At 32.2% G+C, this 18,720-nt stretch overlaps 1 protein-coding gene across 1 annotated transcript; it reads right to left on the bottom strand.

Moving 5' to 3' along the window:
• Positions 1–3,163, bottom strand: LOC103837918 (probable alpha,alpha-trehalose-phosphate synthase [UDP-forming] 11). Its single transcript, XM_009114310.3, has 3 exons — positions 1,012–3,163; positions 650–923; positions 1–575 (listed from the first exon to the last, which is right to left on the bottom strand). The coding sequence occupies exons 1-3, from the start codon at positions 2,982–2,984 to the stop codon at positions 228–230; spliced, it is 2,595 nt and encodes an 864-aa protein (XP_009112558.1). The 5' UTR covers positions 2,985–3,163; the 3' UTR covers positions 1–227.
• Positions 3,164–18,720: the final 15,557 nt, after the last annotated feature.

Here is an 18,720-nt window from a genome sequence, read left to right as displayed (position 1 = left end):
TTGAAATGAATTTCATAGCATATCTATTTCCTTTTCTATGTATAAGCATCTCACATAGGGGACAAAGCCACCCAACCAAATTGGAACCAAGTTCAAGATACTCTGTACAAAGGCATAATAACAAACCCTAGTAGAAAGAACCCTTTCATGATATCAAAACCTACCCCCATCTTCTTCTTTTTTTTTTTAATATCACAACATGAAATCCCTAAAAACAAACCCCTTCTTCAAAGATCTATGATCTCGTTTCGACAATGCCCCTGCTGAAAAGTGAACTTGCTCTGTTGCTCACCATCCTTTGACTTATCCGAAGCTGAGGCCAACCATTCAAGCATATTGATAACCATTGGTGTATCATCCAGATAGTACTTAGCCTTGCTCGGTTTCTGACCCACCGTGCACGCAAACACCTCTGCAAAAGCGATTGGGGAAACGTCTTGGTGCTTCACTATGCTGTCAAACATGTCTTCATCGGACCTGTCATCGCCAATGCACAGCAGAAAGTCCGGTCGCTTCCCTTTGCTGTTCCTCATTGTGGCTATCAAATGCTCCACCACCTTTCCTTTGCTTACTCCCTGAAAGCCAAAGTCCCATCAGAATAATGCCAATTTCAAGCAAACAAGTGTAGAACTGAATCATTTATTTGTACCTGAGGTTTAACTTCTACGATGTGCTGGCCTCTCTTGACAACAACAGGCTCGTTGGTGAGAACGCTCTCTAGATGATCAAGAAGCTCCTTAGCTTGCCAAGAACCGAATGAAGGGTCAGCTTCTTGGTGGTGCCACACCATTGCACTCTCTTTCTCCTCTATGAATGATCCATCAGTCGCTTCTGTGTAGTGGCTCATCACTGGTTCAGCGATCTTCTTCCAGCCTAAATCGGTGGGTAGTACAGTCGTCTCCCATGGGGAATCACTGTTCCATCTGTGAGAGAACAGAATCGAAAGCATTTAGCTTTAAAAACAAATGAGACAGAAGATGATCAAACTATAAAGGTTAATAGAAGTAGTACCTAGTGAAATAACCATGCTCAGCTGAGAGACCGAGATTCGCACAAGAACCAAACCATTTGCTAAGCGGGTCCTTACCTCGACCACTGACGATAAAGACCAGATTGTTTGGGTCGCCACACAAACGGTTGAGAAGCGTGATGAGATCATCGCTCGGCTTTTTATCCAAACTATCCTGATCCATCATCGTCCCATCGTAATCCAACAGGATCAACCTGCTGCTTGTCTTCTTATACGCAGGGACTATGGTTTCAACACCTAGCTTCCTGAAGTTCGGGTCTAACGCAACAACCCTGAACCCAAGACCCAGTCCAACTCCCCAGAACCTCTTGTTGTAATGATCCTTGCACGCCCTCTGAAGATCTTGGTCGTAGCTGCGCGACCAGTAGGCCACGTCGTGAGAGCTTATGTACTTGTGATGCTTCTGGTGGCGCAAGTTCTTCTCTTTATCCGACATTGTAACAGCAGAGCTCATGGCATCAGTCACCGCATCGATGTTCCACGGATTCACACGTATCGCCCCGCTCAGGGATGGAGAGCAGCCTATGAACTCAGAAACGATAATGACACTCTTCCTAACATCACCAGCCCCAAAACCCAACGCTTCGTCCAAAACAGGGCTCCCTTGCCTAGTCACCGTGTACTTGTAAGGCACCAGATTCATCCCATCCCTCACAGCATTCACCACAACGCACTCGGAGATAGCGTAGTAAGCTACTTTATCCAAAGTACTAACAGGTCCATTCACAAACACAATAGGCTTATAACCAGAACCAGGTCTCCCAAACTTGTTATTCACCTCATCAGCAATCAAGTGTATCTGCGTCTCCACGTCTTGAACATCCTTACCTGAACTCCTCGCAGGGTTAGTAATCTGCACGAGAACCACTTTCCCACGAAGCTCCTTGTTCTGCTCAAGAAGCTGACCCATCGCCCAGAACTTCAAGCTAATACCTTTGAACATATCCAAATCATCAACACCAAGCATCACAATCTTCTCCTTGAACCTCTCTCTCAGCCCCTTCACCTTCTCCGCAGTCTCCTCGGCGACTTTAATCTCCTCAATCTGCCCCATGTGGATCCCAACCGGCAGAATCTTGATGCTCACCGTCCTCCCAAAGTACTCGAGACCAATGTAGCCTCTCTTCGACTCGTAGTCAAGACCAAGCATCCTACTGCAACAAGACAAGAAATGCCTAGCGTAATCGAACGTGTGGAACCCTATCAAGTCGCAGTTGAGGAACCCTTTGAGGATCTCGTCTCTCACGGGAAGGGTACGGTAAATCTCCGACGAAGGAAAGGGGCTGTGGAGGAAAAATCCAAGCTTTATCCGATGAAACCTCTTCCTCAAGAAAGTAGGCAAGATCATGAGGTGATAGTCGTGAATCCAGACGTAGTCCTCATCAGGGTTGAGCACTTCGGAGATCTTGTCAGCGAAGATCTTGTTAACCTTCGTGTAGGCCTTCCAGTGGGATCGATCGAAGAGGGATCCTTGGGCCTGGGTCATGGGGAGGAGGTAGTGAAAGATGGGCCAGAGGTAGTGTTTGCAGAAGCCGTGGTAATACTTGTTGAGCAAGTCACTGGGCAAGAACGTTGGAACGCACTGAAACTTCTCGAGAAGGTACTGAGAGACGTCTTCTTGCTCCGAGGGCGAAACATCGGCGTTTAGAGACCCGACGTAGACGACTTCCGTCTCGGGAGGGAACCCGTCTTTGAGCTGCAAGTAGAGACTGTCATTGTCGAACTCGAAGCACCACTTGTTCGACGAAATGTCTCTGTGGGCGCGGAGCGGGAGCTGGTTCGACACCACGATGCGTCTCGGTTTTGAGACCCACGCGCCGCCGTTTCCGCCGTCTCCGTCGCCGGTCTCGAGACCCGGAAGCTTCGTGACGGCATTGGGGATCCGGTTGCCCATGATCTGGTAATCATCGGCCGAGACCAGGCTCAGCTGGTCTTTCCAAGATTCCGGTAACATATTCGAGAAGAAAGAGCAAAAAGATTCAAGCTTTGCGTAAATCGAGAGAGGATTAAGAATGGGTAAATCGAGAATCTTTCATAACATTCGAGAGAAGAGAGAAGACGAAGAAGAGAGCGTTCGTTCGTCTTTAAGAAGGAAGAAAAAAACGGAAGTTTTTTCGGTGAGGATAAGAACGAAACGAAAGAGGAAATAAATATATTAAAAATCAGGAACGGACGGTCGGGATTTTCTCGAGATGGAAATGATTGGTCGATCTGAGCCGTTAGATGAGCGCGTGTGTGTGACTCGAACCGACTTCTCTTTTAGAAGATGGGAAACAAATCTTAATAAAAGCGTATTAACCCTAATTTCTGATTAGTTGCTATGAGCTGTTACTTCTCCAATATGGGATATAAATATTTACAGCTATTATTTTCCATAGATACGTTATTTGTATTTATCTTATTGCTGACGTGGGTTACCAAGGCAAAACGTCTATTTACTTTGGAACATATCTCATTTTTAATGGATGGAGAAAAGTTGGTCAATCTATGAAACCTTAAAATCTAAGGGAATATATATTTTTAGACTTTTGAATTAAATACATGAAATATAATATTAATTTATTTATTGGATTTAATATATCTGTTCATATGTAGTACTCAATAAACCCCAATTTATTCTTTTACTGTTTTATAGAGATAGTGGAATGCCACTAGTTTAAAATATGTATAAAATTCCACAAGTGCAAATATATCTTGAAAAGTAAAATTAAAAAATAGAAAATTATGTATTTAATTTCTTATTATTTGTAGACATTTTCAATGAAAATTTTCAAATGAAAAATAAGAAAGAAATCAGTTACATTTTAACTTTACAAACTGTATTTAAAATTAAAATTAAAAATCTATTATCCCAAAATATTCTCTCAGAATATTCTCAAATTATTCCAGTGTTCGTCCGTATATGAAGACTGATGTGAAAAAAAAAAATATATATATATATATATATATATATATATATCACAAATATTGTATATATAGTATCAACAAATATAAAACGAAATACATGTGGAATAAGCAGAAATACAAGATCAAGTAATTACTAGAGTTATTTTCAAAAAAAAAAAGTAATTACTAGAGTTTAGTCCAGGTACATGTGGAATAACTTCAAATCATACAACAACCAATAATATATCAGTGAATTCTATTAGAAACTACACAAAATACTAGTTTCTCTTTTTGTTAATGGATAACATACTATAAACCTTTTTCTTAAAAAAAAAACTATTTAGATAAAAACGAAGTTAGCCAATTAAGCAAAACAAATTTTGTTTTTGATAAACAAAAAAAAAAAAGAACAATTCTTTTTGTACTATTCTGGTGGGTGGATAAGGAAAAACCACGTGGCAAACATGTAGAAGAAACGTGGCGTGTTAGGGTGGGAAGAGAAGATTGGCAAAAGTCACGAAGCATGTGCTCCTTTGTTTTCTGACTGATGACGTGGAAGACTTTGCTATCAACGGCAGCTATGTCATCCAATCACCCTTTGACACGTCATTCTTTCCCTCCAGGAACGTTTCAAACTTTGTTCTCCGTTTCTCCTCGTTTCAACGGTATAACATGATGGTCGACCTCCGTTGGGAACACGTGGCATCATCTCAAAGGAACATTTATAATGCTTCGCATCTAATTTCATTTTTTTCCCAACTTTTAACTAACACCTCAACCCTTTTTTTTTTGAAAAATAATACTCCCATCATCTAACACATACTTGTATAAAATGTTCAAACTCCTTTGGTTTTGCAAAATAAATTATCAAAATACACAAAATAATGGCTTAACTACTACTTACTTTACGTGTTAGAGATAAAATATTTTAACTAAATATAGAAATTTGAAGTTAATGTTATATCATACACCATACATGGGTTAGAATGTTGGCTATTTTTTTATTTATATAAATAACTACTTAAAAATAACACTGGATGTTAGATTTAGATTATTTAAATTTAATTACATTTACAGAAGAATTATATAGAATAACCACTCTCGCGAAAAATTTCAGTACTGTATTAAAATAACTGATTTTTATATAATTTTAACAGGATAAATAATTTTTTCATCTATGAAAATTTATTAAAGAAGCCACAAGTATATCGAAGAACACATACATAAAATAACAACAAGAGAATCAAAGATCAATAACGTTTTATCGAAGAGAAACATATTTGTAAAACAAATTAAAGCGGAGTATTGTACATCTTTGAAAAAATTTAAAACATGAAATTTAATAATAATTAATATTAATGCGGAATCATTAAAGTTTTTAAATACGTAATATTCTTAGAACCATCTCTTCTGATACTTTTAAAATATTAAAAATAATGAGGTTATTAGTAAGTACTGATATTTTATATGCAAAAAGGAAAAATATTCACTATTTTTCATAAAAAAAATATTATTTTAATATTTTTATTACAAAGAAAGTATCATTTTAAATTTTTTAATACAATTTATATTAATTTTTATTTGATATCAATACAAAATACATTGATCTTATAAATAATTTTATTTATTTCATGTATTACGAATTAAATAAATTAGAAAAATACATTTAATTATTTTTTAATCTGTATAAAAATCAAAATAACATTCTTAAAAAAATGGAGGATATATTATTTTTGTGTAGTGCCCAAGAAGAAATAGAAAGAAACTTTAGACAAGAAAATTACAAAATAATTTGGGTGATCAGTATTTTCCATGGTAGCTTCAAAAATATCATAACATGGAAACTTTTTAAAAATCAAAGAATCTTTTTTAAAAATTGAAGATGAAATGAGTGGTTTAATGGTGTTAGAATTTGTTTTAAATTTCTAGGACAAGATAAGGGAGTGGGAGAGAAAAAGAAATACTAAAACGAAAAGAAGAGGACTTATCCAAATCCCAGAAACCATTGTCCTAATTGTGGGACCCGATCTGATCAGCCACGTTGTCTGAAAGATTTTCTTGGGCCCCACTTTATCTATAGCGTCTTGAGATAATTATTTTAATATTCTCCTTTTCTTGCTTTTTGTTTATTTTTGAATATTCTTTCTCCTTTTTTTGACTCTTCTTTTTCTTTTTTCTATTTTTTTTTAAATATGGCAATTTCTTGTTTTTGTTAGTTCCATAGAAATATGATAGCAAGCAATTTACCACAGCCGCCGGATTTGTAGTCTTTCAAAACTTTTTGCATGCCAAAGTTCGGTAGATATGCTCTGAAATTATGGGCCCCCTTGAATGCTTACGTGACAATCGTGTATAAATGACGACAAAAAATAACTAAAATATAATAAGTTAATACTCTGTTTTAAAAAAATATATGTATTTCTAAAATATTCATACATATTAAAGAAATTAAATTAAATTAAATTATCAATGCATTTTTGGTAACTAATTATTCTCCGTACCTTTTAACCAACATAATTTCAATAAATACATTTTCTTTTAAAATTTACAATTTACTTTTAGTTAATACATGGAAATTTTTTTTTGACAAAAAAATGGAATTTTTCAGAACAGAAGAAGTATTATCAGAATATTATAAATTTTAGCTACTGTTATTGCATTTTGTTTCTAGGATTTTATTATTATTATTACTTACACTTCTTTTTAATTCAATATTTTTTTATTCTAAAACCAAATGTCTTATAAGTAATTTATATTTTCCGAAACCAAATAAAACAAAATTAAGATTTCAGATAACTTGAATAAAAGCTTTAGAAATAAAATTTCAAAGTGTAGTACCACCCATAGCTCATACTCTTTTACTTCCTCATATGTACATGCAAAAAGAGAGATGAGTTATGAAAATTATTTAGTGAGGATAAATTTTATGAATCTACGAACTTGTTTAGGACAAACAAACAACACACACAGTCATAAGCTAATATCAACTACCAAGCATCAAACAACAATCAACATAGACCTCTAGGTACTAGTGCATGCCCATGATTGTCCATTACCATCTAACATTCGTGGAGGGCGTCTAATCCGAACTACTATCCACAACTCCTATGTGACTATCCGGCCACAGCTGGTTGACCCATTAGACACTGTTCGCACTCTAGTGACCATAGTCATTTATATTCAGACTCGACATGACTCAATCTTACCAGCACCGTTATGTTCACATCCCCATCCACAATTTTGACCACACCCATTCTCGGTGTCACAACATCATACAACACATCATTCATAGGACTTTCTATACACATGCCTCACCTAATTTATTCACATTACACAACTAATTATCACAATCATCCACAACACACAACCATTTCGTCCTTTAAGATCCTAATAAATATAGGTGTTTTCCATCACACCAACACAAATCAACAACTAGATACAGTTCATCATATCAACATCATCCTAAGCAAAACACGGACAATAGTAACAAATCACTAATCTCCTTGGGTTTCTTGCATGAGAAGAATTCACAATCGGATCCTCATCTAAGTCGGACACATACATATAAAAAAGATGTAGATTGGTCACTATCCGAGGTAGCTAGAACGCAGATGATGAAAATATCTGATGAGAGAAAATAGAAAAAAAGATTCTTCTATTTATAAAAAAAGAAAAAAATCAATAAAATTTCTCTTTTTAGGTCTTTTACAAACAAGCAAAGCTCGCGATGTCACAATTATGATTACAAGTTCTTTCAGAAAGAAATTTCACATTTTAATTAAAGTGGTTGAACAAAAACATATTTCATACAACCTGCTTATACGTAAACAAATGATTAGTTCAGATAATATTTTTAAACTGTACAATGAAATTTCAAAATACATATACATATATATATATATATATATATATCAAATACAAATTTTAATTTAATTTATCTTATACAGTATAAAATATAAATTGATATTCAATAAATTAATAAATCTTCTCAATTCTAAATTGAGCCGGTTGAAAATATGACGCATATCGATAAATAATATATTTTTGATAGAATTATATGCAACTATATAGTCCCACTAAAATCATAAATTAATAGCTTTATATGTATATATATATATATATATATATTAGGATAATTCTTTTTAGTTTTTTTCACCAAAACCAAGGAGAAAAATAACTAAAATAGGTTTTATTAAAGGAAAAATATACACTTATACTCATATGATTTACTAATATACACTTATGGTTTAAAGTTAAGAGATGGGGTTTGGGGTGGTGTTTAAAAATTTTAAAATAAAAAATAAATATTAAAAAAACTTTAAAATAAAATTTTTTAAAATAATTTCATAAAGCATTTTGGAATTTAGAAAATAATTGTTTTAAAAAATTATTAGAAAGTTTGAATTTGACCATATAATTTTAAATTATAAAATATTTCTTATTATTATTATAATTTTTAATAAAATAATTATTTATATTTATATATTTATAAAGCAATGAGTAAAAAGTTTTTTGCCTCTTTAATAAAAATTCTTTTGATCATTTTTTTTTATTTTTGAGGTTCTTTGTGAGAAAAACTTAAAAAGAAATATTTGAGAAAAATGATTTTTATAAAATTAAAAATAAAATATTAAATTGTATTTTTTTGTTAAAAATATAATTATTTTTATTTTTTCTTAACACTTCAGTGTATATTTTTTTATTTAAATAGTACTTAGTAAAGGTTATATATAAAACCACATCAACTCGAATCTTTGTTGAAGACGGATTGTCTATAATGTTTTACTGTTTTAGTTTTATTACCACCGGTTAGTATATATATGTGGATATTAAGGTCGGCTTCTCTCTTTTTAGAGAGAGAAAGTTGTTCTCTTGACTTCTCTTCTTCTTATCTCCTTTAAATATTTCAGAAGAAGAGATTTCGCCGATTTTTTTTTTCCATCTCTGGATCTTTTCGGGTTATGATTCCCGATGGTTCGATCTTTGACTCCAGGAAGTGGCAGTTCTCTCAATGTTATTTTCTCCATCTATTATCTTCGGGAAGAGGTGTTCCCGTTATTTCCTCTTCGCCGGCTCCTCACCGGGGGTTTTCTCGGTTCCGTTTGATCATCGCTTCTGCCCTTTCTTTGTTCCATCGACTCTCGATCTGATCCTCCGAAGCCTTTATCTCCCTGTAACTAGGTCGTCTCATCTTCAAGCTTATTTTCATCATCAAAGATGGCTGTTCGTTCATGCAGGAAGAACAGAGTTCTCTTAGATCGATTGAAAACGATGGTTTTTTCCGAAGCGGTGGTCTGGTTGCGTCTTGGCCTTCCGTGAAGACTACTATGTTGGTCTTTCACTGATTCTTCTCCGCTGTCGGTGGATCTACGACGTGACTCTTTCTGGTGGAGGTAGTGGTGCTTCGTCTTGATGCATGTTTTAGAGTCGTTTGTCGCTCACGTGGGGGAAAGTGTCGCTTACCTTTTTATACATTTTTTTCTGTTGGGATGAAGGCCCATGGAGTTTTGTATATGCAGACCGTTGTTTAAGCTTCTGTTTTATCTTTCTGTTGGGCTGAGTCTTTTGTTGGGCTTTGACCCGTTTAATAAAATTTTCAGTTGACAAAAAGAAACTGTATATGTGAATTTAATGTTGACAGACTGATGATATGAAAGTGGATAATATTTTTTAAAGAAGTCGATAATATTGCATTAAAAACTGTTTGATAAAACAATGATAGTGAAAAACAAATGTTGAGAACGACTTTCTTTGGTCGCGGCATGTTATAAGTGCAACGAAACAAGACGAATCATGACTCTTTTACAACTAAATACGACTGCATTCCAAGTATGACGTAAAGACAAGGTTTACGTACATGCATGTCAAAGGTAACATTTTTAAAAGACATAATATGAAATAAATAATATGTAACAGCTAATAGATTAGTCAATACCAAAAAAATTGTTCCATAACACTTATTTTCAAACTTTACCTATATTATACAACTAGGTCCAGTTAAGACTACGAATACACACCTTCACGTGATCTCCGAACTGATGAGAGCTATCCAACTAGCTAGGTTTCTAGCATTAAATCGTCGATGAAAATATCATATGAAATTTTAGGTTTGGGAAGATCTTTTCCACAGGAAGTTTGAGGTTTGAGATCCATGACCAGTTTCTGAATTTATCTGTCAAAACAATTAAATATTTTACATATACATATAAGGCCAATCAACATAGTGAAATGAAACGTAAGTTTTGCCACTTCAAATTTGAAAAGTTAATAGTATATATATTTTAACCATATGACCTTATATTTCCTAAAAAAATTTGTACCTATCTTAAACACGCCAGAAATATAAAAAGACATGTGTTTCTAGAAGAATAGAGTGGATTCGCGTCTGAAATACATCAAATACTATAATGCTTTTACCACCTTTTTCATTTTTTTAAAATGAATATTAAATTTATTCAAGATATAAAAACACTTTTATACAATAGATGTGTCTTTGTACAAAAACACCTTTTTTTTCATTCTCTTGTGATTAATGCTTTTGTGTTCGAAATATTATATACCTTGGTGAAGTATGCCCTTTCGCTATTATGTTATCTTGTATTATATATAGATATATACGAAAATATATCTAGCTTTATAGAAAAGGGACAGGAATGATCAAGAAATGTTCACAAAATTGTCAGCTACATATGGACACAAAAGCAGCATCGTTCCACAAAAATAATGCATTCCGCTATTTTTCCGATTTTCAAAAATCCTACGAAGAAAAATAAACTAATATTATATATTGTCATAATCTATTATATATACACACAATCTCATCGACTCAACCCCCGTAAGTACTAGTTATTGGTCATGTACATTTGCGTATTACACTTGTGGCATAAAGCTAATATGTATGCAAAGAAAGGTATTATATACTCGCAAGACTGAAATCCGATCCATAAAATAGGAAGAATGGCTCATTCTCAACCATAAAATAGGAAATATGATTCTTATAAGCTTTTAGATAAATAAAATACGGTAATATATGCATATACCAGATTGGCCTCGGGTAATCTGCTAATTTGGTAAATAATATCTGGTAGTAAAAGTTCGACCTCGCTTTGTGTTGTGATTGGCCTGGGGGAAGTTAATATTATTGGGTTCTGTCTTTCAGTTTAACTGAGGTTCTTCTTTATGTGGCAAGCTGGATGTTTCGACTATGTCTGGTCCGGTGGTTAGCTGTCTTATTTGTTGTGTTATTCCCCTGTTAGGTTAGGAAGAATAATGTTTAGTTGTTTTACTTCTTTTATGTTACTCGTTTTCTATGTGAGGATTTATTAAATCTATATCCAATTATATATTGTTTGATTAATACGATATTATTCACTTTAGCCCTTAAGTAAATTCGCATAGATTTACTTTTAGTTTCCTTCCAAAACGCCTCGTACTAATTAGTTGGACATCTCTTTGTATATTAGATTTTTTTTGTCTAACTTCCAATATGAGACTTTGTTTGATATCTCACATTCTTTCTCTCAAACTAAAAACCACGCTCATCTCGTGTGTTTTTCTTCCTTTAAAAATGTTTCTCCACAACATCTCGTTTTTTTGAGAATTTTTTTCCCACAACATCACATGTTCCATGATCTTCTGACGTTTCTACCACAGATCTCTTATTCCGACTTGAAAGATCTCATTTCTATTCGAAAGGTATTTTGGTATTCTTGCAGATCTTCGTCAAACCTGATATGATAACAATGTTGAGATTTATTAAATTCATGTCCAATTCTATATTTTTTATTAGTATGATATTGTCCACTTTGGACCTTAGGTAAACCCGCATTGATTTATTTTGTTTTTTTTTTAAACTATGTATTAGTTAGAGTTAGATATTTCTTTATCTTCTGTATATCTGTAAAAAAATTGATAATAATATCTTAGCATTTTTATCGAAACAAAAATATATGCATATATTTTATTTTGAATTCGACCAAAAATAACTGAATTTCTAGTTTTGGAGAACATTCTCTCTAAGAGAAACTTTAACGTAAGCTTTTTATTTATCATCGAACCAAAACACTTGCTATATCTTATACGTTGATGTCTCACAATTTCCGAGATTCTTTTCAAGTTAAGATAAAATGTTATTTCTAATGATCACTAGCTAATTCATTATTCAAATTTCATCATCTAGAAAATAGGAACACTCGTCATCTTTCTCCTGTTATAGATTTTTCCAATTTGTGATTTTCTTGTCACCAAATAAAAATACTTATTTGTTCTATATATATATATATATATATACACTAGTAATTAATCCGTTCCATTGAATATAGAATGGATTTGTGCACACAAAAAAAAAATACAGAATGGATTACATTTTCATTGTCATGGATGGGTGAGCAGTTTGCATCAATAACTTTTGTATAATGGTCCTACAATTTATAGGATAATAAATGTGAGAACCACTACAGCTGATATTTATAGATTTAGTGGGCCGGATTTGATTGGGTTCATACACGTTATTATTTAAAACAAAAATAAAATGTAAAATTTATTTTCTTTTCGGCTCAACCAAACCAAAATGTTTGAGAAACCTTATTGGATAATATCTAAAAAAGATACTAATTTAAATTATGACAGAAATATATAATTAAAATTTAAAAACTTAAACCTGTAATAAAGTTACAAATCGCAACAAAGTATCTGCAGAGGTTCTTAAAGCTTCTAACAAGAAACTTTCTTATTCTTTGTCATCCATTATTCTTATTATTTTTAATAGTTATATACTTTGCATGACGACCCACGATAGACATGCGCTTAAAGCAATTTTAATAGTGAGATGCTAATTTGAGTATCTTAAATAAAAATTTGTGAAGTGATTTTAAATCCATAATTTTATGATTATTTATCTATATTATTATTTGTAAAGTGATTTTTTATCTAATTTTTTACATTAAAAGTTTGAATGGTTGAAGTCCCTAATACCCTCAATATATTATTAGATTTGCTTATTAAATAAATCTAATTATATTATTTATTATAAATTAAATAAACATTGATCAAAAATGAAAACTATTTTAAATTGAAAGATAATTCCCTTATATATAATGTGAATCTGTTCAAAAAGAATATTTTTAATCATAAAAATCAAAATAGTAGGAAAAAAATATGGATAATTAATTTTTAATCAAATAAAAATTAAATTTTATATATAATCAAAAAGAATATTCAGGAATCCCAAAGATAATATATAGAGAGATTTTTGAAAGTATTTATAATACATAATACATGAGAATTTTCAAAAATTTAAGTGAATAACAAGCATATATATTTTAATAAACAATGTGTCAAATATAGATAATTTAGTGACGTTTTTAAACGTTCTGAGAGCATAAACAATATCTAATTTTCTATGATTTTTAAAAAAAAATTTTAGTAGACGCAATTTTTTTTTCAAGTTTAAAATTAATTATTATTGGTTGATATACTAAAACATAAAATGTATCTTATCGAATTTCTTTCTCTAAAATATGTCGGAAGAAGTAATTAATATACTAAAAATCAATGTGTGACAATTTCATCATTTCATGTCGGGCGAAATTCAAAGCGGCATTCTTAATTTTGCCGTATAGTCTCTAGACAATCGCATGTGCAATGTTTTCACATTGTTTGGACAAGTTTTTCAAAAGTTTCGTGAAAAGGTTTTACACATAAAATATGATAAATCAAACGATTAAGTAATCATATTTCTTAGAACAATTCATGGTTTAATATTTGGCATATTACCGAAGATATTAATTCTACAAGTAAAATTTTCTACCTTAAGAGTAAAGATACCAAACTCGAGTGTCAGCAGCTGTAGGAAGGAGATTTAGCAATATGTTGTTGACTTGTTGTTCTTGCCTCAAGGAAATTATAGGCTTCGATCTACAATTTCTTAAGTTCGATTTAAATATATATATATATATATATATATATATATATATATTTGTCATATTACGTTGACTTTTTTAGCACTGATTTCCTATTCTAGATTCATGGTTTTCTTTTTATCATATAAGTGTAAGTGAGAAAAGTTTCCACATATAATTTTCTAAATGACTTAAATACAAATAATAAGTCGACATGGGTTCATACAATATGGTTATTGATATTGTATAGTGGCATTATATTTATGGAATGAATACAACTTCTGTATTAGGTGGGGAGCTGATCGGTTTACACATAAAATGAGAAACTACTGTGTACCATAAAATTTTATTTCCAGTGTCACATTTAAAATTAATTATCGTGCTCTTCACATTTTAAAATTTTACTATACCAAAATGTTTTAGGTGTTTTCAAAAATAACCAAACACATACAGCTCAGTTGGTTTATTCTGTGTGTGTGTGAACGTTTTATATATGTTGGACTTTGGTTGAATTCGTTCAGTTATTCATAATATAAGTAAACATACACATAGTTTTAAAACCATCACTCCACATATCTATACCATGACTTACCCGTTTCTTCTAATACATTCAGTTAAATGGGACATATATAATACTACTACTGTATTATTTGTAAAATAAACTTTACAATAGTAAAGAGAACAAAAGATTTGGGAAAATTATCCTTTGGGGTAAAGTTCCCACAAAAAAGACTGACTTTGGAAACATTAATTTATAATAAAATAATGGAAAATTGTCATTTAAATCATAAATTTTCAAATTTGGTTGAAAAAAACATGAACTTTCTCTTGGACCATTTAAAGCACTCACTTAGTTTGAATAGCCAATTTAAACGTCAACTTAATTTGATTAAACCAAACTAAAGACGACGTTAACTCGGATAACAGATTGATTAGATGGGGCTAATTACCGTTTCTAATCTCTGTTAAGTTGAAACGACGTCGTTTTGATTTGTTTATAAGAAATTGTAGGTGTAAGGAATCGAACCCGTGGCCAAAGCTACACTTGTTATTTCTTAACTTGAATAAACACTAATAGATATTATTATTAACCTTCTAAATCATCTTTTCTCACTTTAAATCCCTAATTTGAAGAAACACGAACACGGAACATATATTATTATGAAGCCGGGAGAAACGGTGATACTGCGCAATTCGAGAATAGACATGTTTAAGGGTACGATCAGTCTATGGGTTGATAAATGGGCACGTATCGAAGCTACTGAACCTGCATCTTTCACTGTCAAAGAGGAAAACAATCCGTCTCTTGTTGAGTACGAACTGATTAACGTTAATGACCAGTGATCTTCTTTAGTGTGTGTTTGGGAAGTTAAAGGGTTATGATTCTTCTTCTTCTTTAGTGTGTGCTTGAAAAGAACAGCTCGAGAACGATAAAAGAGAGTTAGGGATTTAGCGTGAGAGAAGATGATTTAGAGGGTTAATAATAATATCTATTAGTGTTTATTTAAGTAAAAAAAATTGTAAGTGGTCTAGTGGTTTGGGTTCGATTCCATGCGCCTACAATTTAAAAAAAAATCAAAATGATGTCGTTTCGACTTAACGGCGATTAACCCCGTCTAATCAATCTGTTATCCGAGTTAACGCCGTCTTTAGTTTGGTTTAGTCAAATTAAGTTGAGGTTTAAAGTGGCTATTCAATTAAGTTGATGTTTTAAATGGTCCAAGAGAAAGTTCATGTTTTTTTTCAACCAAATTTGAAAGTTCGTGATTTAAATGACAATTTACAACAAATTTCAAAGAACGATTTATTTGGAGGTTCCTAGAAGAAAACTTGGAAGCCAAAACTTGAGCTTCACCTTATGTCTCCTGGCAATGAGGTCATGCTTCAGAGAGCTTTAAAGAAGAGAAGAAGAAATTGTATTTGTCCTAGAAAACTGAGAATGAAGAGTAGGTGGAACTAAGAGAACGACCTCACTGCCTTGCAACCGGAAGACAGAAGAACTTCATGTTGGTATCGCTGAAGGTTTTATAAGGAAGAAGAAGACTCTTCAATGTGCTTCTCTAAAGTAGACTCATATTCTCGTTGTTATACTTGACAACAAGCTCATAAGCATCCAGGCTACTTTTTTCCTAAAAGAAAGAAGAATGATAAGAACAAAACTACGAACACTGGGACTATTTTTCTTTGTCCATTTAGTAGATGGAGATGAGAATTAGTGTTCGTTTTGTGTTAAAATGAGAAACAACTAGGTCGTCGACTGCAAGAAGACATGCCTATGACGGAGAATGTTTACGAGGAATATAGGTTGTCGTAAATTGACTAGGAGGTGACGACGACATTACGATGAAAGAAAATTGTCGTTTTAAATTTATGAGAAAAACATTTTGTCATAAAATATATCTAACTTTACGACTACTGTACAATATAAAAAAATTACTCGTAAAACAATTGTAAAATAACAAATGTTTTATGAAGGAAAAATTTAAAATTCTTTAAGGACAAGTAAACTGAAATGGTAGGTGTATGAGAGATGTCAGGCAAGAAGTAACTAAAGAATATGTGTGAAAGGTGAAACATATTTCTGCTGGATCTTGCAAAATATTATTAGGAATTTCCCGGGTTAGTGAAGCTGAAATGCGTCATCTTCAAATATAAATGGTTCAATTCCATCGTCAACAGAGGTGTTTGGTTTAACAAATTTGGAGTTGTTAATGTCAATTCCGGACAAAGATATAACAAATTCGAGCATTCCATATTAGCATTGCATACAGACCAAGTTAGCTTCCTTCCATACCTTCAGATCAAAGATTCCAGAATTACTTGGTTATCTACTATTAAAATTACACCTTATGGCCAAATAGTTAGTGGAGAAAAACTACCTTTACAACAAGATTTTTGTATCAATGTAGCCGAAGCAGCTGAACAACAAAACAATGCCATCCTTTTTATTGATCCAAATAACCGTAAATATGAAAATCTTCCCGACGATATTGACGGATTTGATGAGAGTGATGACCAATGTAGTGATGATACCTCGGATGATGAATATGAATGATTTAATATATTTTCATAATTATGTTTCTATGTTCAAACAACTTTTTTTCCTTTTATAAATGAATTTCAGATTTAATGCATGTGTTATGACAGAAAAAAGACTTAGTGCATGAGTGTTGGGGTTTGTAGAATCATGTTTAGGGATCTGAGTTTAAAGGATTCGGTTTTGAGGTTTCCATGTTTAGGGATTCAGACGTGGGACACAAAAATTTGTCTTAAAATAAAAACACGGGACGTGGTAGATTTGTTGTAAAATTATTTTGCCGTAAAGTCATAGTAACTGAGAAACGCGAGACGTGGTAGATTCGTCGTAAAATTATTTTTTTCATAATTGAAAAACACGGGACGTGATAGATTCATCTAAACCATTTTTGTCGTAATGTCATCGTTGTGGCGAAATGCAGGACGTGGTAGATTCGATGTAATTAAAAAACACATGACTTGGTAGATTTATCGTAAACCAGATTCGTCGTAAAGTTGTCTTCATTGAGAAATGCGGGATGTGGTAGATTCGTCGTAATAAAAAAACATGAAACATGGTAAATTCATAGTAATATTACGACGATACTACTTCTCTATATACACTTGAACCATTTCGCCCTCCTTCCTCGTCTCATCCTCTCACTCTATCCCAGATCATCATTTCCTGTCCAATAAAAGTTAGTAATTTTTTAAAAAAATAGACTCTATAGTTTAGGTAATGGAACTAGTTTATGATGCAAAATATGAAATTTATATATTAAATTGCAGAATTTGGCATTGTTTTAGATTTTGTTTGTAGATTACTACTAGGCATAGAAGAGAAAAGAGTCCACATAACAGTGATTAGGCGGCATCACCTCACTGAGGAGGAGGCCGAGTTAGAAAGAAAAGCCGACATGAGCGCTCAGAGCTCTTTGACAACCTCAATTGCTAGTTACTTTGTTTTTTAGAATTTAATTTTTATTTTTACTTTGTACCATAAATTTAAGTTTTAATATTTTATAAATTTTATAAATATTCATATTTTATACATTTACAAATATTAAAATTTCATAATTTTATTTTATTTTATATTTTTTTAAGAAAAATTACTTTTTTAAAAAAATCAAAGTTAATTCTTCATTATAGTTACAAGTACTTTATGGGGCTGTACTTGTTAATTCGTTGTAAAATTTACAAGAGGTTTACTACAACATGCTGCCTTGTTGGTAAACTATGATTTTACGACGAATTGCGAATTTGTATGCTTGGTGTTTACGATGAAAACAATTCGTTGTCACACTAATGAGTCATGGTTAATTTGTCGTAACACATGAAAAATTAACCACGACACAGACTGCTGTAAAACATATGCTTTCTATTAGTGTTCATCAAAAATATTTCTTAAAATTTAAACAAAGTTTTGAAAAGAGCATGCCCTAATGAAACTTTATAATTTTCTTTCAAAAATGAAATTTCCTTTTCACATTAAATCCATAAATAAAATTTTCTTATAAACCCGTCAAAAGTTTATTTTCTCGTCAAAACCGTAAAGTTATATCTTTTTCTCCAAAAAATGAAAGTTATATTTTCTGTTAAACCGTAAAATCATATTTTTAGCTAAAACATCAAAATTATATTTTCTCATCACAACCACAAATTCATATTTTTCTCACTTTAACCGCGAACATACTTTTTACAAAATAAAAAATTATCCCACAAAAACCGTAAAATCATATTTATTTATTTTTGTTGAAAACTGCATAATTACATTTTCCGCCAAATCACAAAATTCAAAAAATCATAATTTTCTTGCAAAAATCCTTTTTTTTTTTGCTAAAACACTAAAATAACATTTAAATCTAACCCCTCCCTCCCTCCCTCAAAATC

The sequence above is a fragment of the Brassica rapa genome, chromosome A09, assembly GCF_000309985.2.
Source record: "Brassica rapa cultivar Chiifu-401-42 chromosome A09, CAAS_Brap_v3.01, whole genome shotgun sequence".
Lineage (NCBI taxonomy): Eukaryota > Viridiplantae > Streptophyta > Magnoliopsida > Brassicales > Brassicaceae > Brassica > Brassica rapa.
Note: the sequence above shows the minus strand (reverse complement) of the source record. Positions and strands in the feature narration are given on the sequence as shown.